The sequence below is a fragment of the Stylophora pistillata genome, chromosome 7, assembly GCF_964205215.1.
Source record: "Stylophora pistillata chromosome 7, jaStyPist1.2, whole genome shotgun sequence".
Taxonomy (NCBI): Eukaryota; Metazoa; Cnidaria; class Anthozoa; order Scleractinia; family Pocilloporidae; genus Stylophora; species Stylophora pistillata.
In genome coordinates, this window is record NC_142525.1 from 27,027,990 (window position 1) to 27,054,631 (window position 26,642).

At 38.8% G+C, this 26,642-nt stretch overlaps 2 protein-coding genes and 1 pseudogene across 5 annotated transcripts in view; 1 reads left to right on the top strand and 2 right to left on the bottom strand.

Annotated features, from left to right (window-relative positions):
* Positions 1-270: 270 nt before the first annotated feature.
* LOC111336083 (vesicular glutamate transporter 3-like) lies at positions 271-6,308 on the top strand (annotated as a pseudogene).
* Positions 6,309-7,337: 1,029 nt separating this feature from the next.
* LOC111335452 (uncharacterized) lies at positions 7,338-12,941 on the bottom strand. 4 transcript variants are annotated; one of them, XM_022941366.2, is made up of 7 exons: positions 12,717-12,941; positions 11,667-11,741; positions 10,929-11,238; positions 10,445-10,723; positions 9,730-9,869; positions 7,897-8,137; positions 7,338-7,716 (listed from the first exon to the last, which is right to left on the bottom strand). In XM_022941366.2, exons 2-7 carry the CDS (start codon positions 11,688-11,690, stop codon positions 7,574-7,576), a joined length of 1,137 nt encoding a protein of 378 aa, XP_022797101.2. In that variant the 5' UTR covers positions 11,691-11,741; positions 12,717-12,941; the 3' UTR covers positions 7,338-7,573. The 4 variants fall into 4 exon arrangements, with proteins under 4 accessions (XP_022797101.2, XP_022797094.2, XP_088582944.1 ...); XM_022941359.2 differs by having other exon boundaries at positions 10,929-11,241; XM_088726818.1 differs by lacking the exon at positions 11,667-11,741 and having other exon boundaries at positions 12,717-12,934.
* Positions 12,942-19,908: 6,967 nt separating this feature from the next.
* LOC111335468 (uncharacterized) overlaps positions 19,909-26,642 on the bottom strand; it is a 41,735-nt gene continuing 35,001 nt past the window's right edge. The window contains exons 21-23 of the transcript XR_015989310.1: positions 24,864-25,119; positions 24,250-24,419; positions 19,909-23,999 (exon numbers count right to left, since the gene is read on the bottom strand). The gene's annotated coding sequence lies outside the window, so the exon portion shown is untranslated. The remainder of the gene's footprint in view (positions 24,000-24,249; positions 24,420-24,863; positions 25,120-26,642) is intronic.

Consider the following 26,642-nt stretch of genomic DNA (forward strand, 5'->3'; position numbering starts at 1 on the left):
CTTAACAATTGTTTTCAACAATGTAATAGCTAGCTGGGGTCTGGGCAATTTTAGACGACTGAATGATTCTGGAGCAATTTAACCTCCATTTCAAAGAGAAGGATTTCGCGATTGTTCGATTTAAATCGCTGAAATTAAAGATCTTTTTTCTAACTCGGTTTTGGAAGGTCTGTCTAGAACGCTGACAGCGTAAAAAAAGTTTTGTTTGCATTTAAAAATGGCGACCAACATCTTGGAATTGGCTACCACTTTGAAAAATTTAGGAGCCAAATGGCTACGTACCAGAAAAAAAGGTAATTTTACGCCCTGAACTCACGAACGTGAAAAAGTCTGAAACTACGTTTTCAAGTCAAGGAGTCAGGGATCTTTCATTGTTCGTTCTTTTGAAAACTCGTTCATCTGGACTCAACTCAGCTCATCTGTAAACTCATACATCTGAACAGTGTGCCGAGTTATTCCTACGGAGTTCATTGAATCTGAACGAAAAGTGTCTGTATTCACCCAAAAAATTTAGATCGTTGTGATCTCAAATATAACTGAGGATAGATTTAGAAATATCGGCCAATGGATCGTGCGCAATGGATTTCAGATTTTACCTCATCAAGTTGGCTTTTACCACTTTTAAATCCAACAAACTCCACTTAGAAATGTGGTTCAAAAGTGAAATGAAACATTGTGGCCTCAACTTCTTCAAGTCTTGCTATAGCCTGAGTCAATAACAAGTTTTTCAAATTAATTTTATTCTTTTCGCTAGAGAGGGATCAGGCGACAAAGAGGAAGACACGTTTGCACCAAAAAGCATACTCATAATGAATTCCACCGAAGACAAGCAACATAGTATTCCTAGAGAAAATGACGAAGATGTAACCCGGACGTGCCGGTGTTGTCTTCCAGTACGTTATGTCACTGCACTTTTTCTCATGCTTGGCTTTACGAATGTCTACGCAATGCGGGTTAATTTTTAGCGTAGCTCTAGCTGGTCGGTAATCAAACACTCATGAAAGGTGATAAGGAAGTAGAGGTATGTCTTCTCCTTTTGAATTATTGGACGAGAAACACTCTTCTAACTATTTTCTTGAACTGCCTAACACCATAGCTACTTCCTTTTCCACTCAATGGATGAGCGAAAGCTCAGCCAAAATCCATCATTAATACTCGAAAATCAAATAGCCGGGGAAGAAGCGAGGGAGTATTCATGGAAATAAACACTTTGCCTTGTTTTAAATGTCCAGGAACCTGCGGAGTTTTCATGGAGTACTAAAACTCAAGGTATGCATTTCATCAACCGAAGGTTGTTAGTTCGTTCGATACTTCGATCTGGGGGGCATTTTTCCGGAAAAAATTGTGCACGGATTTTTTTTTTTTAGTTCGAATTCGACATAATCTGCAGTGATTATCAAATCCAATACTTCAATTGTTAAGATTAATGAAATGCGGAATAGTTTTGACTGTCTTTAGTTGTCCATAGCAGTGGATTTCTATCAATGATACGTGATTTTATCCAGTTCAAAATCAATAAAGTCGGAAATCTATTTAAAAATCATTTTAAGTTAGACTGAGGCCAATCCTGTTTGTTTGACTTTTAAAATCTGATATTCACAATGTAGTTTCTGTTAGGAAAAAAGAAAAGAAAAAGACAGGCGATATTCTTTGGACTGAATGAGATTAGTTATTGCATCTTTCAGGGCGTTGATTGGTGATTCAAAAATGTTTAGTCATCTTTTACTAAAGATGGCCGTATTTATTCATGTCATCACATGGCCCCTTTAACTCAGTCTTGTGACAAATCTCTTGTGTATGCCACGTGAGTCCATTGAATCTACGTGATTCTCAACCGTCAACTTTGCTGTCTAGTTTTACCTTGACGTTGATGGCCAGACAACGACAGGGTTGTTGATTGATGTCATGGTAATAATAAAACATATTTCTATTAATCTCTTCTAAATTAAAGGATTTATCCTCAGTGCGTTTTACTTAGGCTACATTGTTATGCACATACTTGGAGGATTCTTGGCACGAAAACATGGCGGTGCTACAGTTCTTGGTCTGTCTGTTAGCGCCACAGGGATCCTAACCCTATTCACTCCTCCTAGTGCTAAGACGCATGTGGCAATGTTCATTGCACTGAGAATTGCTGTAGGATTTGCTGAGGTAAAACGGTACACATGTTTACCGCGATAACAGAGTATCAAGGACATAAATGATTGAGACTCGGACGTCTTTTCCCTGACACTTAATACATATCTACTGTCTAGTCTCTACCGGCTAATTTTCAAATGCTAAACTGAAGGCTTTCAGATGATTGGTTCATTCCGTAGCGTGCCTTGCTCCGTGCACGTCTCAAAAAATTCCTGCTCGGTTAACCTAAATCAAAGTTTAATAGTATGCAGCACTAAATTAGTGGGTTATTGAGGTCGTTCTGACCACTTATTCTCTAGCATCTGTTGATTTTCACGATTTCAAACTGACGAAGAGAAAGTATTCCAAATGTAACATAATGGTGACTTAACAAACAAGTATAATCGATAACTGAAAATGGCGCTTCGATGTTTCACATTTCTTTTGTTTTGCGAAGGGGTCTGCTTTTCCTGCTGGTCACGCTCTTTGGAGTAAATGGGCGCCCCCCTTTTGGAAAGAAGTAAATTGGCAACTCTAAATGTGGCTGGCGAGTTGAGTTGTGAAACCTAAAAAAAGGATATGTTGAATCCCTTTGTAGTGGTCAAACGCACACACTCGGATCACCATCACCCTTCATTATCGTTCGCGCATTTCGCCTGAATGCTTATTTCACAAGGAAATAAAAGAGGAGGACACCTTTTTAAGCCGCTTTATGTGGTGAATGCGTCGTTAGTCAAAACAGATCAACTCTTTGAGAGTGACACTCCACATGGTTCTAAACTTGCATTTTGATCGGTGCACTTGCTTCACCAGGAACACATTATAATGGATGCATTGAAGAACGTACTCTCGTGTTTGTTGGTGGAAAAGGGTCTGTGATGCAGATTTGTTCCTGACTTGAATATTTTCAACAATCAAGCGGTGAATTTGCCAATCAAAGATTAAGAACCTAAGGCTCTATTGTCCCCTCCTCATTGATTCCCCTCCGTTCCCCTGAAAACCATATGATTACCCTCCCTCCCCAAATAAATCTTTGACCACCCCCTTGAGATGATACCAAACTGACTGTCCATTATAACGCGAGTTGACTGCCGGTACAATAGTTCTCATGTTGGACTAATTTTTGACGGCGGTCGGACTAACCGTTTGGGAATTTTAGACAGATTGCCCTTTGCAAGAAAAAGAAAAAAAAGCTACCTAGGATTATTAACAGTGGGTAATGCGTACCCATCAGCCACGCCTATTAAATGCAGAGGGGGAAGGGTAAATTGCGATGTTTTAGCATTCTATTCAAGGGTTGTAGCAATACGCTTAGTCCTTTTATCTGTGTGGGGCCAGGATAAAAGGCATTGTCAGCTACATGGAAATGTCGTATTGACTACTGGATAAGGCGGTCATTATCTATCGCTTAGGGTTTGGATGATTTTGGTTTTGTCTCGATGAAATTTACCAGATCCCCGATAAGGCACTCTAAAATTCTTATGACTTCCCCCCCCCCCCCACGCTTCCCTCATTGGCGGTAAATTTTCTATATTCTCCCCTTATTCGCTATTGGTGACGACTGATCCCCCCTCCCCATAATTCCATCAGCCCCCCACCCGAACGATGTATATGACCGATCCTAAAGGCTGCGTTCATATTTGATGCTCGAGCACGGTGCCCGAGTACGATTCTTGATGGACACTAATGTGAAAACGGCTTTATTTCAAATAACCACGTCAGAATTCGGGCACCGTGCCCGAGCACAAGATCTTGTACTCGGGCACTGAGCCGGGCATTGAGATATCGGGTGCCCTGTGTCTAAACACAACACCATTTTGTGCCGGTGCCCTGGCACTAATGCTTGGGCACCAAGTGTGAACGCAGCCTAAGCGAAGAAAAACGTAAGATCTATTTCACCAGGTAGTGGTGGTTTTATCTGGTCGATTCTTTGGCTTTCATTGGTTAGTAATTCACCTTCACATCAGCTGTGGATCTCAAGAGAAGAAGCAGAGTATATTGAATTTAATTTAGCAGGAGATTTACAGAGTCAGGTAAAAAAAAAGTTATATTTGTGAATTTTGGCATAAAAGAAAATCTGAGAAAACGAAAACAATGTTTAAAGCATTTTTTTATTCTTTTATTCTCTTTCTTGTAGTTTTAGATTCATTATTTCTGGCTCCCTTTATTACTTGCTTGCAATTTCTTATCCGATTCCCTGTAAGCCATATTTTCTCTTGTTCAATCGTCCGTTCACTCATCCATTCCTGCATCTATCCATCTACCCACCCACTCACCCACCCATCCACCTAGTTCCCCGCTCATTCGTCTATACTCAAGTGCATGCGTGCATGCGTGCGTGCGTGCATTCCGTATGTTTATTCGTGTATTCATTGACTTATTCATTCATGCATGGCTGTACCTGTTTGTTTATTCAGTTGTATGATTATTACTTCCCACCAAAATCGGGTTGTTTCTACGTTTGTTTTACGTTTGCGGTCATGCTTATCTCGTTTCTAGGACCTACCAATTCCATGGAGAGCAATCTTCACGTCTCTTTCATTTGTAACGTATTCAACGCATTCATTTGGCTATTTCATGCTGATATCAGAGCTTCCTTTATTCTATACACAACGACTTCATCTTGATCTTAATCAGGTAAGGCGGGGACTGATTAAAAGTGCCCTCAATCGCCCGAGTGGCAAAATACATTGCATTGCCAGCTACAGGCCATAGATATTCAACTTAAATATCGTTTATTCACCTGGATGAAAGTTCAGTGTATCTTGACAACATATGATGCGTCGATCAATTTGAAGCTCCAACATCCCATGGTTGTAGTTAGCGGAGGTTTGAGTCATCGGAACTGGTTTTGAATTCTAATTATCTTATTGATAATTAAACAGGAATCGTGCTTTTAACATTCTTGTACAATCGGCAGTGATTTTTTTATTTGTTTAACATAAGAGCTTTTTGATAACAACGTTTAACTTGGAAAGTTTAGCGTAGGTATTACGTGTTCATAGATGTTATAACGTTCGTATCAAGCGCGATTAAAGGTTGTAGTTGAAGTTCGAGTTATCAGGGTAAATTTGAGCCAAGGGAAAGTAAAATTAGTTCGAGTTAGCGGAGTCCTAAAGTACTTAGATCGATTAGTCATGAGATTAAGTGGATTTTATACTTTGTTTACAACGTACTGAACATAATACGCATCATCTGATTGGTCAATTCAGTTTCCAAGTGGAAGCCTTATAAGGTTACAGAGCCTGCATGTAATTAGTATCCGAGAAGACTAGAATATCTATCCATTTCTTGATTATACGCATCATCTGATTGGTCAATTCAGTTTCCAAGCGGAAGCCTTATAAGGTTACAGAGCCTGCATGTAATTAGTATCCGAGAAGACTAGAATATCTATTCATTTCTTGATTATACGCATCATCTGATTGGTAAATTCAGTTTCCAAGCGGATGCCTTATTAGGTTACAGAGCCTGCATGTAATTAGCTATGTCATAAAAACAATAGGATGCATCTTTTTCCCGGGCTCTATGACGTGATAAAACTGCTTTTGATGTTTGGAGAACACCTCCGGCTCGTGATTTATAAGCTTCCTCGTGTTCTCTCAACATCCTGCGTGGCTTTATCACGTTATAGGACCTGGAAAAATGTGTTCTAATGCTTAAATATCTTATTTTCTGTAAGCTAAAATCCTCTTGAAAAAATCATCATGAAAATTCTCAGGGACTCCTCGGACCGGGGTCCACAGTACGACATGATCTATTCTGTTGTCGCACCGCTTCTTTGGAGCAGTCTTTCTCAGTATGTTAGGGATGCTGGATCACTTGACATTTTTAAAAGACAGCATAAAACCGCTCTACACGTGCTTTTTAAATTCATAAAATGATCTTGGTGTTTTATAATCTTAACTAACTATAATTATTTTAAACTATTTTTGAACTGTGACTTTGTAAATAGCGCCTTTGGAACCATGGAAAAGGGTGCTCTATAAATGTCTTATTATTACTGATGTCTTATTATTATTATTATCAGACCTGGATTGCATCGTCCATACCTCATATGGTCACACTGGCGATGTTAAATCTCGGTGGTCAAATAGCTGATTATCTTCGCAAGCATCATTTGAAAACAGGAACTGTGAGAAAGATCTTCAATACATTTGGTAAATAACTCTTACTGGCAGTCAATTTATGTAGTCCACGCTTTATAATCTAGTGCTCTGCTGGAAACGAATGATTCGTCCTCCTTTCCTCTTGTAAACTATGTGATGCCCGAAAAATTTTCAGTCCAAACCTCCCTCGTTTTTCACTCCTTCGCCACCATAGCGCTGTTCACTATTGTGCTTCGTTTCACTAACTGAACTGCTGGATCAGGCTAATCTCACCATTACTCCTTCCCTCAGCCCTTCCCCTTTCCCCCACCTTCCTTCACTCCCTCCATACTCACCTCACCATCGTACCCTCCTTCCACGCTCGAAGCCTAGTTTAGCCTGAACAGATTGTAACCTCACGTTGACACGCTTACACGATTTCCTGTTTTTCAACAGACGGTCCTAGAATGAAATATCTTTTTTTTTTTTTTCATCCCCGCAGGGATGTATGCTTTTGGTGCCACACTCTTTGTCATTTTTGGCTCAGGTGAAAAACAGTCGTGGGTGACTAACGCGGGATAGAATGAGTTACCAGAGGAAAATCCAGATGAAGTCCAAAGGCGTCGTCAACAGAATATACAGCGCGGGACTATAGAAATTGACTGGCAATTAACTGCTAACGGAGGGGGAGGAGGGAAGGTCATATGAATATTGCAGAGCATTGTGGGTAAATTTTATCGAGACACAACTAAAATTCTCCGACCTCCCCACTCCCTTAAAGCGATAAATAATGATCGGTCTCTTATCAAGTTCTGGTATGCATTTATATGCATAAGAGAAATGTAAATCAGCAGAACATTTGCTGTTGTTGACAAGCTTTGCCGATAGCGTATTTTACGGAGTACTCTACCTCAATCTGAACAAGGAAAATGATTTGCTTGATGCTTTAAGATGGTGTACAGTGAAGAAGTTATTTTTTTCAGACAGTAAGGAACGAAGGCTAACTGTAAAGAGACATTTTAGGCGACAAGGGAGTGGCATCAAACAGGGTGGTGCTTGTGGGTTCATCAACAAATTCTTTAGAATGTTTGTTCGGGAGACGTTTTGCCGAAGAAATTCTCTTTCTCTTCAAACAGTTCAGCATTTTTTTAATCGACCATCGAAAATAGCGAGCCTGTCAAATGAAGGATTGGATTCAGTAGCTGAGCTCCGGAGAGCAAAATAAACCAACATTTTTTCCTAACGATTCCAGACGTTGAAAAACAAAAAAACCAACAGCATGACAAGTTATATCCAATAGAACTTATGAACTCATCGAGCGAGAGTGTTTCAGTTGTTTGTAATCGAAATCAAGTGACATTTGTGAGTCAGTTCTTCGCGATAACTATGTAGGCATGAACGTAATCCATCCCATGATCCTCCGGATGCTTGGCAACAAGATCTTCGTAACGTTTGAAGAATTCATCAACAATGGCGTCCTTCTCCTCTTGAGAGCGAGAGTCGGAGAGGCCTGTGGGATCATTATTGAAACCAGATAGATTAGTCACTATACTTGGGAGAGGGGGTGTATACGATTAACATACAGTAACCTCTCCCGCCTCAATTAAGCTCCTTCTCTAACAGTATTGAGGTAATCATGTCATTTTTGATACTTATAAGGAAGACTACAACATGAAAAATGATGTCTTACCAGACATAAATGTCGCATTGCTCCAAGTCCTTGTCGTAGGAATGAACCAACGCGCGTGCGCTTTAGGATCACCACCGTTCTTGAGCCATTTTTCTCTGTAAGGGCAGGATACCACTTTGGTTTCTATGGAAACGAGTGACAAACCAGCTTTTCGAACGGGTGAGTCCGCTGATTCAAATGGTTTCTTAAACTCCTTTACCGTGCGATAGTAGTTTATAAATGTCGTCTTGTTGAATTCTTCCTGATTGAAAAAATAATAAAAGTAGAAATCACTGAGCACTTAAAATTCATTACAAGACCTAAAATATCGATTGCGTTTCGGTCAACCATATGTACGTTTATGAAGAGATCAATAATTTTCTCCTTAAACATCGGAAAGTTAAAGTCTCACCAGCTGTTTCGGTAAATGGAATAATGAACCTCAAAAGCCCAACAGTTGCTGAAATAATAATTACGAAGGAGTCTCTAGGAATTCGGAAACAAAATCGCGTTGATTGATAAGTTAAGTGCCGTTGTTGCTTTCTCTTATGCAGAGTTCAAGTGCTTGCTTAGTTACAAAATCGCAGAGTTTCTCAATATACTGTAATGACAACTAAGAATACCAACGCAGTTGTTTTATACCATTTGAACATGAACGCACTTTCGTACCCCTAAAATCCGAGAAACTGAAAATAGCAAAGAGTGCAATGCGAAATAGGTATGAATAAGGGTCCACATTCTGCGGCCAGTACATAGTATGCCGCGCGAGAGGACCAGAGGTCCCTGTGGTCCACATTCTGCGGCCAGTACATGGTATGCCGCGCGAGAGGACCAGAGGTCCCTGTGGTCCACATTCTGTGACCAGTACATGGTATGCCGCGCGAGAGGACCAGAGGTCCCTGTGGTCCACATTCTATGGCCAGTACATGGTATGCCGCGCGAGAGGACCAGAGGTCCCTGTGGTCCACATTCTGTGGCCAGTACATGGTATGCCGCGCGAGAGGACCAGAGGTCCCTGTGATACCAGAGTTACTGCCATTTTGTGACTTGTGTATGTTCTGACGAGGCGAAGGAGGACATTTCTTTAGGTCACCATTGCCCTCTGCGCATGCATAGTCTGACGTAAGACGCCCATGGTAATAATCAGTCAGTGTTAGGATGGGTCAGTCTATTGTTATCATGTACATGTGGGATGGGACTTGTCACCGCGTTATCCGTGGTGAGCTTATGTCCTACGTAAAAGGAAGGGGGGTGGGAGTAGGCCTTTATAGATTATGTTAGTAAAAGTAGCATATTATGCTAGTAGCATTGCTTTTTTTGGCGAATTTATGCTAAAATTATGCTCTTTTTTCCAAATTATGCCCCTTTTTTTAAATTATGCTCTTTGAAAAAATTGCAAATAAGTCCAAAAACAATTTTTTTTAATTAGAAGCCATTGGTCTACAAGAGAGAAACGCAACAAATCCACAATGAAATACAAATAAATATGTGGTTCATGTCAACATGCACACCAATATGACCTACAATGTGACTTCCGGTTCCGGTGCACCCCAGACCCGGGTTCAGACAGTTTCAGACGCCACTCAGGGATTCACAGTGAACTACAAATTCTACTACTTGAACTAAAACTTAAAACATCGAATAACGTCACCAAGTGCTTGGGAGTAGAGTTGAACAATGATCAAATTGTAGCATAAAATATGATCTGATAGTTATCAAAATATACGAATCATGCTAGCATTGCTACTTGGCAGAAATTATGCCAGTTTGCTCAAATTATACCAAAAATTATGCTAGCATAATCTATAAAGGCCTAGGTGGGAGTGAGAAGGGAAGAGGCACTTTAGTTCTGACCTGTGTTATGACACCATCGTGAACTAATAGTTTCCATAAATCTCTCATTGTGTGATGCATGGAGGCTGGTGTGTTCTTCGTTGTCCCAAGGTGCTGTCCTTCGTCGTCAACTACGAATTGGACAAGAACCATCCTGCCACCTGAAGAGTAATGTAAAGACTGACGTTAACCGTAAGATGGCTTGGACGAGGAGCGGACTAGGGGAAAACTGCAGATGACTGTACCGGCCTCTAAATAATTCAACCTCTGGAAACTAAATGATTCGCAGTTACAATAGACATTAGGTGGGAGGGGGAGGAGAATTTTCGGGGAATCACATGGTTTTCAATGGAAAGGGAGGGAGATCAGTTGTATCTAACAGCGTTTAAAGGGGGGGTGTCCATAGAAAATTACTACAAATGAGGGGGAGGGTCATAAAAAAAATTGCAGAGCCTCTTAATGACAGGTCCCTTAAAGGCAGAAAGTCCTTACAGAGAATTCCCACCACTCTGAATTGGTCGGTTACCGTAAGGGTTCAAGAGTCCGAATGGAAAGTTTGACTAACAGTAACAAAACAGAAGACATCGAGATTATATTTCTCTGAATCAACCATCTAAGGCCTTGTGTAATACTGAACCAAAGATTATCCTTGATACTTTACAAAGTTATCACTCTACGGTCACAAAACACTTTCATCACAATTGAGAAAATGATGCGCGATCCCCTAAAATCATACTTGGTGCTAGTTCTTTCGCTCTCGCCAGCAGCAAAGTTTCCCAGTCCTTCGCGGCCTGATTCCTAAATTTCTCGGCCTCCTCCGGAAGGGTGATCATGGTGTGATGTAACGCCCCTGTTACGCTGCACGGTTTTTCACGGAGCCAGTGCATTGCAGTGGATGAAAATAGCAAATTCAGAGACTCAGGAGGCAGACATTGACTGTAGAAGCTTGTGCCGCACGCTGCGACGAATACGTTGGAGAAATCTAAAACGTAACTTTTTGGGCCTGGTATTAGACCTGCGAAGAAGAGATATAAGAATTATGGACCCCAATGAGCTGGTTCTTCATTCTAAAGCATGCAGAGCAGGCGTCAATATTTTGTGTTTGTATTCGAGCGAAAGAGTATGAAGAGCGAGTCAAGCACCAGAGAAGGCTCAAGCGTGGACCAGGGACTTAACCCTTTCGTAGGTCAAAGTGAAGCTTTAAATCTTCAAAGACTAACCCTGCAGACGAAGGAATAAGGACTTGAAATCGTTGACTGGTTGATCCTCGTAAATCACTTGAATGGGCAAATCGTCACCATGAATTTTTCGTAATTCTTTAACGCATGCGTAGAGCAATGGCATAGAGGTGCCCCCGTCTGCACATCCGTAGTCCGCGATAGTAAAAGCCGACCCAGGCCTCAGTAAAACTGATTTGACACTCTCCAATACTAGAGGCGCGGACTCTAAGATCACATTATAACATCCAATGGTGTTATCTGAGTAGAACCCAGACCCATCTGTGCCATACGGGATGTGACTATGAGGAGACTGCTAAACCGTTAAAAGATAATATTAGACAATAAGTTTTTACTTTCAACACCTTGATCTCACAAACTTCCTTTCTTCCTGGTCTGCCTATGGACCCACCCGACGAAAGCTACACGAGTCTTACAGCTAAAAGCATCGCGGCAAAACTATCCAATCATTTTTCTCGCTCTAGACCCGTGGCGTACTCGTGACAAACGACTCTCCATTTGACTCCAATGAGGATATCCTCTCATTGAAACGTCATGTACACATGTCACAACTGTGCATGTGTTTGTGAGAACTGCTCCCACCCGGATGATTGCTCTACAAGATCGACTTCTTACTTGGTAGTAGCTGGGTTTATGCAAGTAATACACCTGGAGTACGGTAAATCCTTCCCTGATCACATTTAAGCTTTAAGTACATGCATAAAATGAAAAAGCACCCACAAACTTTTCACCACTCGCAGACATCGTACTCCTTGAAAAGTCTTCTTATTATTATTATTTCTTTCCTTGTTATCCCTGTCCAAATTTGAAGAATATAGTTTCACACATCACTGATAATTGCAAAATTTCTCAGTACTTGAACTGCACGCTCAACTTTTACAATTGTGTCTAATGAAAATTTTGCGCTTGCCTCGCCTCCCAGAGTTCACGTGGCGCCTGCTTAATTCTCTAGCTCGTTAAGGAAGCACGTAGCTTCGTCTAGTAACACCTGACTAGCCTTTGAGTTTGGATACACATTGTTTTAAGAACGTTAATAATTTAGCACAGTACTCATTCGATTGTATCAACGTTAAGGACTTGAGGTACATGGACGTGACCGTCTGACTGAGATGCGAATCGTTTTGATTCCTCTGATATTTGCATAGCTGGACGACTCAAATCGTACAGCGTGGAATCCAGAATCCAATTTTGTCCTGGATTACCACACAAGGGGCGACAAGTAACTAGGACTGAGAAATGACACAAATTCGGGATGTAAAGCTATCATCCTAGTTCAGCACCGATTTATTCTCGAAGTTCTTAATCATGAGATCGCGTGACAAAGCATGTAACTGAGATTTTCGAGCCAGAGGAGAAACAAAAGCTTACATCCTCCCAAAACTCGTTTTATTTTTTTCTGAATGATCTAGTCTTGAATAATATTGGACAAATGATACCTAAAGAATATATCCCCTCTTCAAATGTCCTTTGAGCGGGACTGTGTCATGTTGCGTACGTTTGAAACTCGAAGATCCCATGTGTTCGATAGTTATCCAGGCGCCATTCCGTTTATAAGTTACGTTTCCATCAACAATCGAATCGAGAATATTTATCTTGCATTTTCTCTCGTTTCAACGTCTAACACTGGACTGTATCGCCGCGATCAATTGCTGTACACACAGTCATAGTTTTGTCCGACTGTAGATAACAGTAAATTGCATATTCAAACAGAACTCGTGGTTTAAAACGGTGTCTTAAATTAAGCGGATCGCAGTAGATATGTTACCGTACCTTAAATCCTTTCAGCTATACTGTTCTTGAAGCGATCAGTCGTGTTCTTTTCCTTGACTGTTAAAATTATCATGAACATTGAAAATGAAATAACGCTCATAAATACTTTATTATGCGTTACGGCATCTGTTGCATGACAGCAGCTTTACGTCAATGACGAACTTTCTAAATCGGTAACACTGTCCACCGTCGAACTTTTACCATTCGATTCCTTCGCCAGCGGCCTTTGCTTTTATTAACAGGAATTAGAATTTAATTTGGTAAGTTATGATCTGTTAGTTCTCAAATATGACCGACACAAATTTATTCCCCGCAAGAATACAAAACTACTGTGTTGATTTATGGTTTATTAATTGTTCATTGTAACAAGGTGTAGGAAATTACAAAGAGTTTGAAATTCTTTACAAATATTTTTTCTCTTAAGGTGAAAGCAGGTGCTATTTCTTCGACACCCACATTTGATTTGCGGTTGCAGATATTTTCCTTTAATCTTCCTTTTTTTTCTCAGTTTTTTTTTTTATTTCGTTCATTGTTTTCACAATTTATCTCACCCTGATCTTTCTCCTTAAACCTTATGCTTTTTTCTTTTTTCTTTTTCGGAAACATCGCAAAGGCTATCACTGTGGAAAGTGACCTTAGTGATATGAAGAAAAAAATCGTCGTGGTGTGAAAAGGATGGCAGGGATAATGAGCATCGTGACGAAATAAATTGATTTCCAGTTTGAGGTTGCTTGCGTTTGAGTGAGAGAGAAAGAGAGAGAGAGAGAGTTCAAGACAATTTACATTTTGTTAGATTTATTCGTAGGCACAAATCAAGCTCATTCCGTAAATTAATAATAAACCGTAAAACAGGTAGAACGCAATTCATATCAAATAACCGTGCCTAATAAGCCAAGCAAGATTCTGGGAGAACACGATGAAAGTTTGAATATATATCAAAAATCAAGGTCGGAAAACAGCAGCACCTTGTTAACTCAAAATTTCTATGAAAAAAAAAAAACAGATCGAGTGTCAACTGTAGGTAATGACCAGAAGCTTTGAATTTGTAATGATTAAAACATGCTGATAATCACTGAGCAAAATGTTTTAAGTTAAAGCTTCTTTAAGTTCCAGTTCAGTGATATTTCTAAAACTTACGACACTGATTTGCTGTCTTCTCTATTGAAGTTCTTTAAGTTGAAAATCTGTTTATAAAAGCGAGGCATCCACCTTCGTTTTATAAATGAATGAATCAGACATAAGAACTCCGTGTCAATTATTTTGAACCCGTCTTTTGAAGTCGGAAAACTCATTTGAATTACAAATAATTTTTTAAATTAATATTCATCTCTACGCTCAGCCTTGCACGTGGAAAGAGCTTACGAGAAAGGGAATTACCATTGTTACCATTGTCGAGAAAGGGAATTACCATTGTTCTCTCTTTGTTTAGGAGTCATTGGTTAGCTGTTGTGTATTGTTCGGTCTTTTGTATCGGCTCTTGTGAACCGGTACACGAGGACAGAACCTGGAAAGAGCTTACGAACTACATGAAACTTAGTGTCTTTTTTAGCTTCTATAAAGTGAAGAAACAAGTCAATCCGACCGTGCTACCTTGGATATTGTCAGTTCTATTCCGGTCAGCGAGTGTTTCTTACGCTGGATCAAGTGGTTCAGATACCATGTCGAGGATTCATGCTTCTCACTTTGTCACGACTTATCTTCAGGTAAATAACTTATGGAAGGATACTTTGGGTAAAAATACAATGTTCATCTTTCTCGATGTGGCTCTTGTGAAATAAATTTATGGATCCAAATGACAGAAGGAAGGGTGTGATGCACACAGCACAATTTAGAACAAATCCTGAGCTTGGTGGCAACCGCTATGACAGTTCTTCTTTCACGTGACTTTTATGGCAATGCTAGAAGTCGTACTTCATTGCAATTTTTCTTTACTAATCGCATATTTTCTTATTTCTCTTTTTTATCCCTGTACATATCTTTTAACAAGCTTTTATTATTACTGTGTGCATGTTGACCTCAAGTGTGTCTTAAACGCACTTGGTCTTCGCCTTGTAGTCCAACCCCGCCAAAGAAGGTAATCGTGAAAAAACGTCCGGCTCATAACATAGACTCAAGTTTCTGGTTACCAGAGGATTGGTTACCTTCTCTCATACAGAGGCCGCAGTATTACATTAAATTGAATTATTATTAAATTATTACTTAATTATTATTAAATTATTACAAGAATAGTATGCTTGTCAATTAGCCATGTCGTTCTAAGCTACAGTGGAACCTCGAATTTAACGAAGTGCTGGGGGGCTGGGGAAATTGGTTCGTTATATCGAGGGTTTGGCATACATATTACTCTAACTTTAGCCAGGCTGAAACTGAAGTATCGTACGTTATACCGAGGACTTCGTTATATAGAGGTTCGTTAAATCAAGCTAAAAGGTTCCACTGTAAAATGCCTACAGTCAAAGTTAGCAACAATGAGATGCAAAGTATTGACGCTCTCTACTTAGTTTTGGAAAGATTTTCATAGAACCCCATGCATTAATTATGCATAGAGTGATGTAAAGAAACCTTTAAATTTAGTCGTTATGAAATAGAATGCATAATTAATGAATGGGGTTCTATGGAGATCTTTCCCTTCGTTTTAATTTTTTTTCTTCTTCATGCAAAATGGTCACTAATTTCAGGAAAAAAATATTTTTAGAGGGGAGGAGGGGGAAGGGGGACATGCAAGTAACTTTTCAGAAGGGAATTGTAAGATTTCTGTTTATTATGTTGAGTGGAGGGCGCTGTCGACCACCTCCTAAGGAAGGGGTGCCAACTGCTTTTGCCACTCTTTGCAGTTTATTCTGAATTCATTTCATATTTTGTTTTGGAATGCTTCCTAAGTTGTTTCAATTAGATTTCCTGATGCCTTTGTCATAGCGCGCCTTCGTGTTTAAGACATCGAATTTACCAGCAGAAAATGTATTGAATGGTTCTGAATGATATATAGTTTTAAAAAGTTGATTCTTGGACCAAATTGAAAGTCTTTCTTCCAAGAGTAGATATTGCTACGTCACAGTTCTTCCTGCCCTACTCTTTTCGAACGTCCCACAAATTGTTTTTTCACATACAAGGGCTTGTGAGACGGGACCTCCATTTATCGTCCCTATCCGAGAAGACTAGAAAGTCTAACCATTTGCAGATTTTATTACAAAGGCAGCACTTTCTAATTAAGCGCTTTTTAATTAGTCTTGGAATTGATCGATTATTCATTTTTCTTTTCTCATACAGTGGAACCTCGATTTAACGAACCTCTATATAACGAGGTCATCGGTAGAACGAACGATACTTCAGTTTCAGCCCCGCTAAAGTTGCAGTAAAATGTATGCCACAGACCTCGATATAACGAACCAATTTCTCCAGTCCCTTGGCACTTCGTTAAATCGAGGTTCCACTGTACCTCCTCGTTCGCGATATTTGTTCAGCTTGTTATCGTTTTTCGTCAGTCGCACCTAAGCTTCGCACGCTTTCTACAGCACGTAATTACGCAGTCCCACTGTATTTAAACCCATTTTTTTTAGCATGGTCACTTTTGTCATTCATTTTCTTTAAAAAGCGCACCAAGCGCAGTTTCTGTTCTAAGAAGTATTCTTCCTACAGTTATTTGCGATTTAAGGTTTATTTAGGCGTAATCAATTTTTAATCTGTTAGCTCGTTCACGTCAAATTAAAAGTTAGTGTCGAGAAGGTGGCAAATTGTTCTTGTAAACAACGCAGTGCTCTGGTACTGTATGAAATAGGCTACTCACTCATAAGTGAGTTGCTAATCACATCAAAGTTTCAATTGAAGGCAACGGTTTATGCGCTAGTGTGTATTACAAACCTACAGACTCGCATAGTTACTTGTTATATTCGTCTTCGCATCCATCTCATGTTAAGAATTCCATTCCTTTTTCTCAGTTTCTAAGACGTCGTTTATGTAGTGATGACTCTGATTTTCACCACAAATCAGAGTCAATGTGCCAGTTTTTCGATAAACGTGGCTACCCTGTTTCTGTCGTTCAAGCAGGTTACCACCGCGCCCAACTTATTGATCGACATTCAGCACTACAAACGTCGCATAAGGAAGATTCCGACCGCATTCCATTCACTCTCACGTTTCACCCTCACAACCACTCAGTTAAATCCATCATTCTTAAAAACTTTAAATTACTTCAAAACGATCCAGAGACAAGCATTATCTTTTCGTAGCCTCCGCTCATTTCATTCAAACGCGACAAAAACATAGGCAATTTTTTGGCCAGAAGTTCTTTTCAGACTAATTACCAACCAGGCACTTTTAAATGCGCTCGTGCACGATGCAAAACATGTCCTTTCATTCACAACACTGATAAAATATCGGGACCCAAACGACCCATTAAGATCACCGATCACTTCAAGTGCACCTCCGCCAATGTAATCTATAGAGGTTTTGCACAGCAGCCATGTTGGATGGCAGGAACAATGAAAGTATTTTGCAGAAGAAAGAGAATCTATTGCTCCTGCCATCCAACATGGCTGCTGTGCATAACTTGCACTTATTGCAAAAAGATATACATCGACGAAACAGGCAGAAGACTATGGAAAGGAATGACAAGGACACATCGAAACCAGTCGCTAGACATTTTAATTTACATAATCATTCTAAGCAACATATGGCAATCTGCGGTCTTTCCTTACACGGAAAGCCGTAAAACTCTTGAACAAAAGCTCATCTTTCAAACCGGCAGTCTAAATCCCACAGGGATCAACGAACGCTTTTCATTCCACTAATTTATTCGTGTTTTTCTCGTTGCCATGTTCCCACCCATAACGTAGCTCCATTTTCTGCCTTTAAAAGCACACATAACCCACAATTCCTCTTTTCGCTCCGGCGAAGGGCTAACGCTCGAAACGTCAGCTTTTGTAATCGTTAAGGTGGCCAATTTACCATTTCAACTTTGTTGATATATCCAAATTATTTACTCACTTATGAACTATACAAAATATTAGAAAACCAACACATTAGTTTTAATTGACTATGGAAAAAAATTTTTATCATGAAATGGCCAATCGTAGACGTTCAACATGTGCTGACTTTCTCTAGTGATGTTCAATAGTAGGTAGAGGTATAAGTAGTTCCTAAGCCTCAAAGTGACGGAATGCTATCGCGTAATTCACAGTGGGCTAAGAGTCACCAGAAACCTTCATTTCAAACAACTCCGATTCTATAAAAACACATTTCCCGTTCGGTAGCCCAAGTGAAGGCAACTGCGGCCTCCTGCTGAATAAAAATCTCAAAAGCCGATTTAAATGAGTACAATAAAAAATTTGTTTGTTTCTCCAAATTTGTTTAAAGTTTATCAAAACTTAATTATAAAAAGTTTTTTTTCACGTGATATATCAAAATTTTGAAGCCTAATCATTAACAATGTCTGAGCTCTTGAGACGAAAATCAAATTGAAATGATATGCTCCAAAACTTGATGTTTTATCTCCTTGTACTTCTATAGTTAATAACCAACTGATAAGGCCGCAACTTGTTTCATGCGATTTTAGAAACATGGTCGTGCCTAATTATCAAACGTCGTAGCTCACGAGGCTGAGATAGCGTGGTTCCAAAATTAATTTTTCTCGATTTTTTCTGAGCTTAGTCAGCTCGCTTGGTCAAGAAAAAGCGCTTATAAGATTTAAAGGTTCTATTCTAGTGTACAAATTGGTTTGAGAATTCGGTTTAAATGTTAATTAAATTCACTGCGTGCTCAGTTTCATTCTATTCCTGTGTTAGATATAGGTGCAGTTAGTCGGCTTAAAGGTATTTTGTCCGAAAAAGCATCATTAGAATATATTTGGATTGGAAAAATTTAACGTTGAAAACAAATTTTAGAATCCGATTTGCTTTGTTGGTTTTTACCCATTTACTAAAGTACAAAAACTTTAAAGTATTTACTGCCACCTCAATCGAAATATCTGCAACCAATGTCAAAAAGCTTTGCTAAATAATGGCAGGACACCAAAGAATTCTGGTTTTGAGTTATATAATTCAAAAATGTTCACTAGGACTGAATTTATGAAAGAAATAAATAGCTTGATTTCATAACTTTTACCAAAGCTACATATCAGAGAATAGTTTCAAAAATGCATTTTGGCAAGTGAGCAATTTGCAGCTTTCCATTCTTGAAAAAAAACGCCGCTCGGCCATGTTTACTTGTCATTTTTATCAAAATATTCACCACCACCCACAAATTCTCACACGCCATGCTCCAATTTCCATGGTTTTATATGAATCAGTGCGATCAAGAGTTTACCACAATGTTCTTTCGACTTTGTCAGATTCAAAGTTGTCTTTCTAGTCGAAAATTGGAAAAAGAGCACAGTACTTCATTTGAACAAGCACTCAGCGAATGATTAGAGATATCATTTAAGCAGAAACTAAAAATATGCAGTTGTTAAATGAAAATTCCTTCGTGATTTCAGAGGAATTTCTTGGGAGCATTTACATTATCTACTTGTTGTTTCCTGACTGAAATTAAAGACTCGGTTCAAAACGAAATGGCGTCATCCCTTAAATCAAGCAGCAGAAAAGCTAAAATCTAGACTCTAACGACAATAGCTACAACAAAATTCTTCGAATTCATTCATCAGTGTTCGCATCGAATTTATCGTAAAAAAAAGGTTACAACCTCGTTAGTTTGAGTATTCATATATAGTTGTTGTTTTAAATACTGACTTTTACTTGTCTAGCAGTATCAAATGCGTTTTTCTGCTACAAACCAAAACAGAGATTCATTCGTTATTGGCGGTTTATTCTAATTTTTTTTTTTTTTTTCGGAATGACACCCTGATGCCTCAAGCACAGATCAAACAAGGAAGACCGAGCAAAATACACAATATATTATATTCACCGAGGTAGAAAACAGATGTAGCGCATTTTTTTACAACAATATTTCAAGTCAGAGTTAAGATCGAGGACTGAAAAGTTATAATTTCATGATTTTTGTCAGATTTTGCGGGCTGCTTTATTAGATAAATTTTCCCGCCAAAAAACTTAGAAAAATACAGGTTCTTGATGGACGCATGCGCCAATTTTTTCTTAACGATTCTGTAACGTCTGTTCAAATGTGGCGAATTTTCCCGCCCAAAAACTTAGAAAATACGGCGCTCAAAATACGCATGCGCCAATGTTTTTTTTCAAAAAAAAAAATTAAAATATTGTACGAACTGAATATTCATTTACTTGTTGTCTTCTTGTATTACTATCAGTAAGGAAGTTAATAAAGCAAAGAGTTCAGTTTTTTGTAACATATTTTATTGTTTTTCAATATATACTCAATAAACCTCAAAAGTTCCATTAAAAAGCAAATTATTTTATTTTTTTTAAATTCTCTTTGATAGTCAAGTGATTTTTTCAGTTAAAAAAGTTGTCAAGAAAAACTTTTCGTGTATGTTTAGCGGGAAAATTTGAACTGATTTGCACAGAGTTTCCCCATATCAAACTGTTTCCCCACTGCGATGGACATTTGTTTTTGTCGGTTCCAGCCTGGCGCGGCCGCTAACCCAGATGCCCTCCTAAGCAAATTTTCAAAATGGCGGACAAGCCAAAGAGAGAGATAAGAGAACCAAAGCGATTCTGCAACGAATACTCAGCATACACCCCTGTTAAAAAGGTCATTTCACAGAGAAAAGATACAAAATTGTATGATATTGAAGTCACGGAGGTTGACAAACCCAACAAGAGACTGAAAATTCACTATATTGGCTACAGTACACGCTTCGATGAGTGGAGACCCTTCGGAGTTCTGTCCTCGTGTACCGGTTCACAAGAGCCAATACAAAAGACCAAAAAATACACAATAGCTAACCGATAACTCCTAAACAAAGAAAGAACAATGGTAATTCCCTTGTGAACCGGTACACCAGGACAGAACCCCCTTCGGGGACGGTGAAGCATCTGAATATTTTCCTTCGAAATTGTGTAGATTAGTAGGCTGCAACAAAAATTTATTGGACGACGTTTAGGGTAAAAACAGCAATCTAACCTGAAAAAAATGTATTTATTAGGACTATTTCGGAAAATAACTTTACAAATCTTACTTGTTTATCTCGTAAGTAAACGATGGTGAAGCGCTTTCCGAGCTACCCGATTCTTCTCCCACTGCTTTCACGCTTATAAAACAGGAAACGAGCAAAAGGAGGAAGGTGTGGCTGTTTTGACTAGCCATTTGACGAGGTTCAATCTGCTCCTTGTTCGACAATTTACATATCAAAACAAAGGAAACTTGTTCCTCTCTTTGATTTTGGCGGTACATTTTCAATTTGCGCTTGCGTAAGAGAGAAATCGCCCAAGACTCCTTGCTCGGTCTTGTTTTGACCACGAACGCCTTCTTAATTTTGACGTACCCGCTCGGGAAAAGGTGAAAATGACGAGGGAAAAACTTTACTTTGTAGTACGAAAATACACAAAATAGAAAGCCATGATATTATAGTTCAATATTTCGGTGGTACATTGTTAACTTTTTATACAGAGAGTCGGCAAGATGATATAACATCCAAAAATCGCACTCGATTTGAGTGGGCCGATGAAGTGGGCGTGGTCACGAAATTCAGTAAGAGACTATTTGTACCCCGTGAGTTTGATATGTAACAAATTTTTCAGCAAAATTTTTAACAAGGCTTCTTCTTAAAATTCCCGCCAAAAATATTTAAACAACATCTCGTGCAAAAAGAATTGAAGAGAAATCGCTAATTTTCCTTCCTCTTGTAAAAAAAATCCAAACAGTCTAGGAATTCCGTTTTGTTTCTTTGAACCTTTTTAAATATACTTAAATTCTTTCCACGAGATAATGTGTGAAACTTCCTAACGAAAGAGCATCTAATCAGAAATATTAAATTCTACTCCCAAAATTGTGTTCAATTTATTCGAAGTGTGTTTTTTTAAATCCTATCATTTTCCTTTTGTAAGTTTTTAGCTTGTCGTGATGTCTTTTCGGAGCAAAAGATCTCTAGAGCCGCCAGTTTCGAATGTAACAGATCACAGGATGCAAAGCAGCAAACATTTATTCAAGATTTCCAGATTCAAAAATTCTAATTTTTAATCCTAAGTTAAATGAAGAAAATCATGAATTATTGGAGCATGCTATTTCAATTTGATTTTAGTCACGCGAGGTAAGATGTTTCAGTAGGGCTCCAAATTTCAAAAGAAATTTGACAAAATAGCCATTATTCTATCAATGAGAAGAAGTTGGAGCAACTCTTTCGATTCTATTTTAGCCTTCAAAAGGTAAGGTATGTAACACAATTAGGCTCCAAGTCTCCAAAACTAGATTCGAAAAGCAATTTTCCATTTAAGCCTCTCGAGGGCAAAGACTTTTCACAGTTTGGCTCTAAATTATTAACTATGAATTCTTACAGCGAATTGTTTCAAAAGATTTAGTCATCAAATGCGTTGTGTTTCATTGTAAACTGAATTTGAAGATCAAAATTTCAAACTTTTGCTCATCATTTCTTTTTGTGTTCCTGTTTTACACCAAATGACTGCTCAAAAGATCTTTCTTCCACTTGAAATAACGAGTAAATTAACTACGATATCTACGATATATTTTAAAACCAAATGCCTGGTCCAAAGAGTTTCAAGAGATTCTTTTTTCGAAAGCGACTTAAAGTGTTGTGGACTATACCTATTAAGTTCATATTCCAAAAAAGAACTAATTTCAAATAAACCAGCAAAATGACAACCCTTGCAGGGAAGGAATAGTAAAAGGGACTAGCTTTTCACAAAGGGAGGACACAATAAACTCTTGATTTCGATTTAAACTCTAGATCTACCTTGAATCTAATTTAATCGCAGTTTGGTTCGCGCTTGAGTTTCGTAAAATCAAAGTGCTCTCTGAATAAACTTCAATTCTAAAAATGAGCCTATACGTTTATAATTTATATCTTCCATCAACTCGTGGTCGATCTGAGAAAGCATTCGATACGGAAGAGTCAATTATTATTGCGAATCTATTTATTTTTTCACTAGTCAAAAGATGGCTAGCTAGTTTGTCAACGTTGATTTTCCTCCAATCTGTAAACTGCTTTTCGACGATTTGCCAAAAAAATTCACTATTTTAATTTAAATCGAATATACTCTTCCCGCTGTAAAAATCTTTGTTTCTTCTTCGTAAAAAGGAGTCAATTTAAACTGGTTTATTTGGCGGTAAATCTCAAGTTAATTAGTTTCTCGAAAGAGCTTGTGACCAGGCATTAAAGTTTTAAAACATAAATACGGAAAACAGAACTCAGTCGATGGCACACAGTAACGAACAGAACTTAATATGGCACTGTACCAAATTCTTGCTCCGTGTATAAAAAACAAATACTTCCTTTTTTTTAAATGAAAGTTCCTAAATCTCCAGTTTGATACAGTTCATACCGAAAATGAATTTCCAGCTGAATCAATACGTCTTGGGCCAACTTTTTCTCTTGGTATCATGCAGGTGTCAATCGTGAAGTACGATTGTACGCGTGTGAGAGTAGTCCTGGAAAAGTTTGTTGTCGAAACTTGTGATATCAGAGTTGAGTGAACAATTGTTAACAACTCGAACGTTACAACTTTGGTTCGTAAAACTGATTGATCAGTTTTGCAGTAGAGTGGCTGTTACACTCAAATCGTGTTCGTACGTTCATAAGATAGTTCTGAACAGTCAGAAAGGTTCGTTTGTTCCGTTTAGTCGTTGATAGCAGCATTTGTTTGCTTGTTTTTTTTTTTTTTTTTTTTCAAGTCGTACGTAAGGTGCCGACAGTTGTTTTTATCTGCTGTGAGGAATCTTCGGCAAGATTCCGTATAACCCCATACTTCATTATGCATTCAATTCTTGGATAAAGGAAAGCAGAGGCAAAACAACAGATTTCCTTTGGGACTACAGCTTTGTTTTTGATTGGTATGAGGTTATACGGAAATCTTTCCGAATCTTCTATAAGTTGATAACTAGCTTTTCAAGGTCAATCTTGGAAGATATTGTTAGTCGATGGTGTTCAAAAAAGTGATTTCTGACGTAAGAAAAATGCGCATCAAGAGATTTTAATTTTGAATTCTATTTGGGGCTAGAGTTCCATATAACCCCAACATTAATTATGCATAGAGTGTTGCAAAGAAACCTTTATATTTAGTCTCTATGAAATGTAATGCATAATTAATGTATGGAGTTACATGGAACTCTTTCCCTATTTGGCCTTTGACCGGCCGAAGTATTTTCTTGGAGTGCCATCTTAATATTACTGACCTCTGTGTGACATCAACTGGAATATATCTGTTAAACAAACAAAAACACGAGTGATCAGAGCTTCGAATTGATACTTTAAGTGTCAGCATTCCGTAACCAGGATTATATCAGTTTCTGTTTTTAATTCGATGCAACGAGATTATCTGAGATAAATTTGACCAAATCAAAACTGAAGGGTAGCTCAAATAAATCATATGATCGCTCAGTGTCTACATAACAGTCAGTAACATGACAAATTATTCCAAAAATGGTGGCTAATTGAAAACTGTTCATTTGCCATGTAATCAGTTTTATCCAATCCAAGACAATTTGTGAAAGAACAAAGACTTCGCACAATAATGAGACACATATCTTATCTTTGCGGTATCTCCTAAAAATTCAGTGATTCCAGTGTCTTCTCTTGACAAAAATCTCTGTTCATCCATCTTTCTGACAAAATCTCTCTTCCTGAAAGTAGAAAAATATAAATGTGATCAGGACACACTTACTTTGCATGAGGACGGAACCTAAACATTAAAATTCGGACAGTTGTTTTGCTCTTTAACACAATTATAGAAAGACAGAAAGCACCAAAACTATTTTAAATGTTATTCCGGCACAATGAACCAAGGGCCATGGAGAAGTCGAGTCATCGCACCTCACATGGCTGCATTCAAATACAAAATGAAGTCCCCAATAGATTAAGCCAGCAAAACATTCTTATTTGATCGTTTTAGTAACGATATTTTGTAATCATAGGTTCTGCTTTTCTCGAAGTCAACACCCCATTCAGTCTAATTTCGAGTTGGAGACCGAGCGGCCAATTCGCGCTACGTCGTTCAACTAAAATAATACAACTCGTTTAGAACTCTGAAGGTGCTTAAGGCGATATTTTTCAAAGGCAACGCTCACCTGCTGTTGTAGTGACATGTAAGTGCTGTTGTTCTTCTTCTTTACAGTTCCTGTGTCTTCTTCCTTCCAGAGTGCAATATTATGTTTTGCACAACGAACGGCACGTCTTCGCGCTACGACGAACAGCGTGGTTTGCTGAAAATTCGACAGCTTCTGATGTATATGGATTAACAACCATAGCCAATAATCGGATGCTGCGTCACAGATTTGGCACGGACTTTTGTTTGCACGCTCAGCCAGCTAATCAAGGATCAAGCTATGTGGAGATGAAGGAAAAAGCGTGAAGAAATTAACGCATTCTTACTCTCTCATGAAGAAAACAACAAGAATTAAAGTATGCAAAAGGATTCCAAGTGCTGTCATTCTATCACACAAGGAGAAAGCAACATGTACACTGATCATGAGTTACTTCTTCTTGACTAAGTGACCAGCCGCAAGGCGCATCGAGCTGCAGTAGTCTTTAGAGTTAAGACCGATAATAGGCAAAAAGAAAAAAAAAAAAGGATGGTAAAGGTTGTAGGGGAATATGTTTATTTTTTTTTACCTCGAGCGCGGTGCAAAGAAGGAAAAAATATATCTAGCCCCATGAAGAATCGAGCTTCGACAACCCGCGGGTATCGTATCCCGATGTTCTACCAATGAGCTACAAAGACTCCACGATGAGCTACGCGATTACTAGGTCCATATATGGCATGCGTCTTACCTACAGCTACGATAAGCAATGTGGAAAGCGTCACATGTATGAACAGAATAAGACAGAGAAGAGATAAATAAACGTCTTTCTCTATTACTATGGCTAGCATTAAATTTACCATCTTTCTTATTTGAAAGGTTGTTTGAAGTTGTTCGTCAGTCCTAGAAAGAGCGATGTACCGCCCTAACCCATGGCCAGTACAAAAAACGTTCATTTAGCCAGTTGCTTCGTCTAAGACAATGAACTGTGGCGGGCACATTAGCCCTAGGCTGTGAAACAGGCGCCAGCTTTTTGTGTTTTTCTGGCAAGCAGAAGAAAACACGAGGCGAGGTTAAGAAAAGGCTAGAAGCGAGACTTGCGCAAGTGGAGGGGAAAAAAAAAAAAAAAAAAAAAAAAAAAAACGCCTCTATTTGCAGGTGTCTCGCCCGCGCTCTTTCATCCGCCCGCCTAAAAAACTGAAAAGTAAGACAAGCGCCTTTTCCGGCACGGATAGTGCCACGTGGACCTCAGGGAGCTACGTCCAGCATATTGAGATTTTAAAATAAACCTCAACTGTGCTTTTTTCCTGACGTAAAGCACGCAGAAAGCGAAAGAGATCGAATGGGTTTGATTGGAAGAAAAATGCGCGAGTCAATTGAATTCCGAGTTAGTCTGGATTGCTAAAATGTTCTAGGGGTTAATCCTCAAGTCGCAGTTAAACATGTTTTAGCTCTTGACTTACGGATTTTTAGCTCCAAGGAAAATGAGGTGAAAGGTAAGGAGGAATAAGTAGTATCCGTTATAGAATGTTAATCGTCAACAAGCTATGGTTGGTATTTGCCTCGTGTGCATGAAACCTCAGTTGTGGAAAGCGACCAAATCATTAAATTGGTTTGCCCTTAACATTGGTCCATTCGATTTTCCTTAGCTCTCAAGAATGCGACTAGAAAGCATGTTAAGTGTATGTCGCTCAAGTACCCAAGCACGTCCTTAGTAATCCAACTTTTACCAAGTCTTAACTTTGACATTATCTCCTTTGCTATAATGCTCAGCTCTCCTCTTCATTCATGACAAATACATACCTGAAAAAAGTCAGTCCATCGAAC

Excerpts from the sequence above, each read along its gene's own strand:
- LOC111335452 (XM_022941359.2), bottom strand. The coding sequence starts at position 11,690 with ATGTCTGCGAGTGGTGAAAAGTTT. Across the intron at positions 8,138-9,729 it reads ACGATGGTGTCATAACACAG|GAAGAATTCAACAAGACGAC; the intron begins GTCAGAACTAAA and ends TTTTTCAATCAG. Across the intron at positions 7,717-7,896 it reads CAATGCGACATTTATGTCTG|GCCTCTCCGACTCTCGCTCT; the intron begins GTAAGACATCAT and ends ATGATCCCACAG.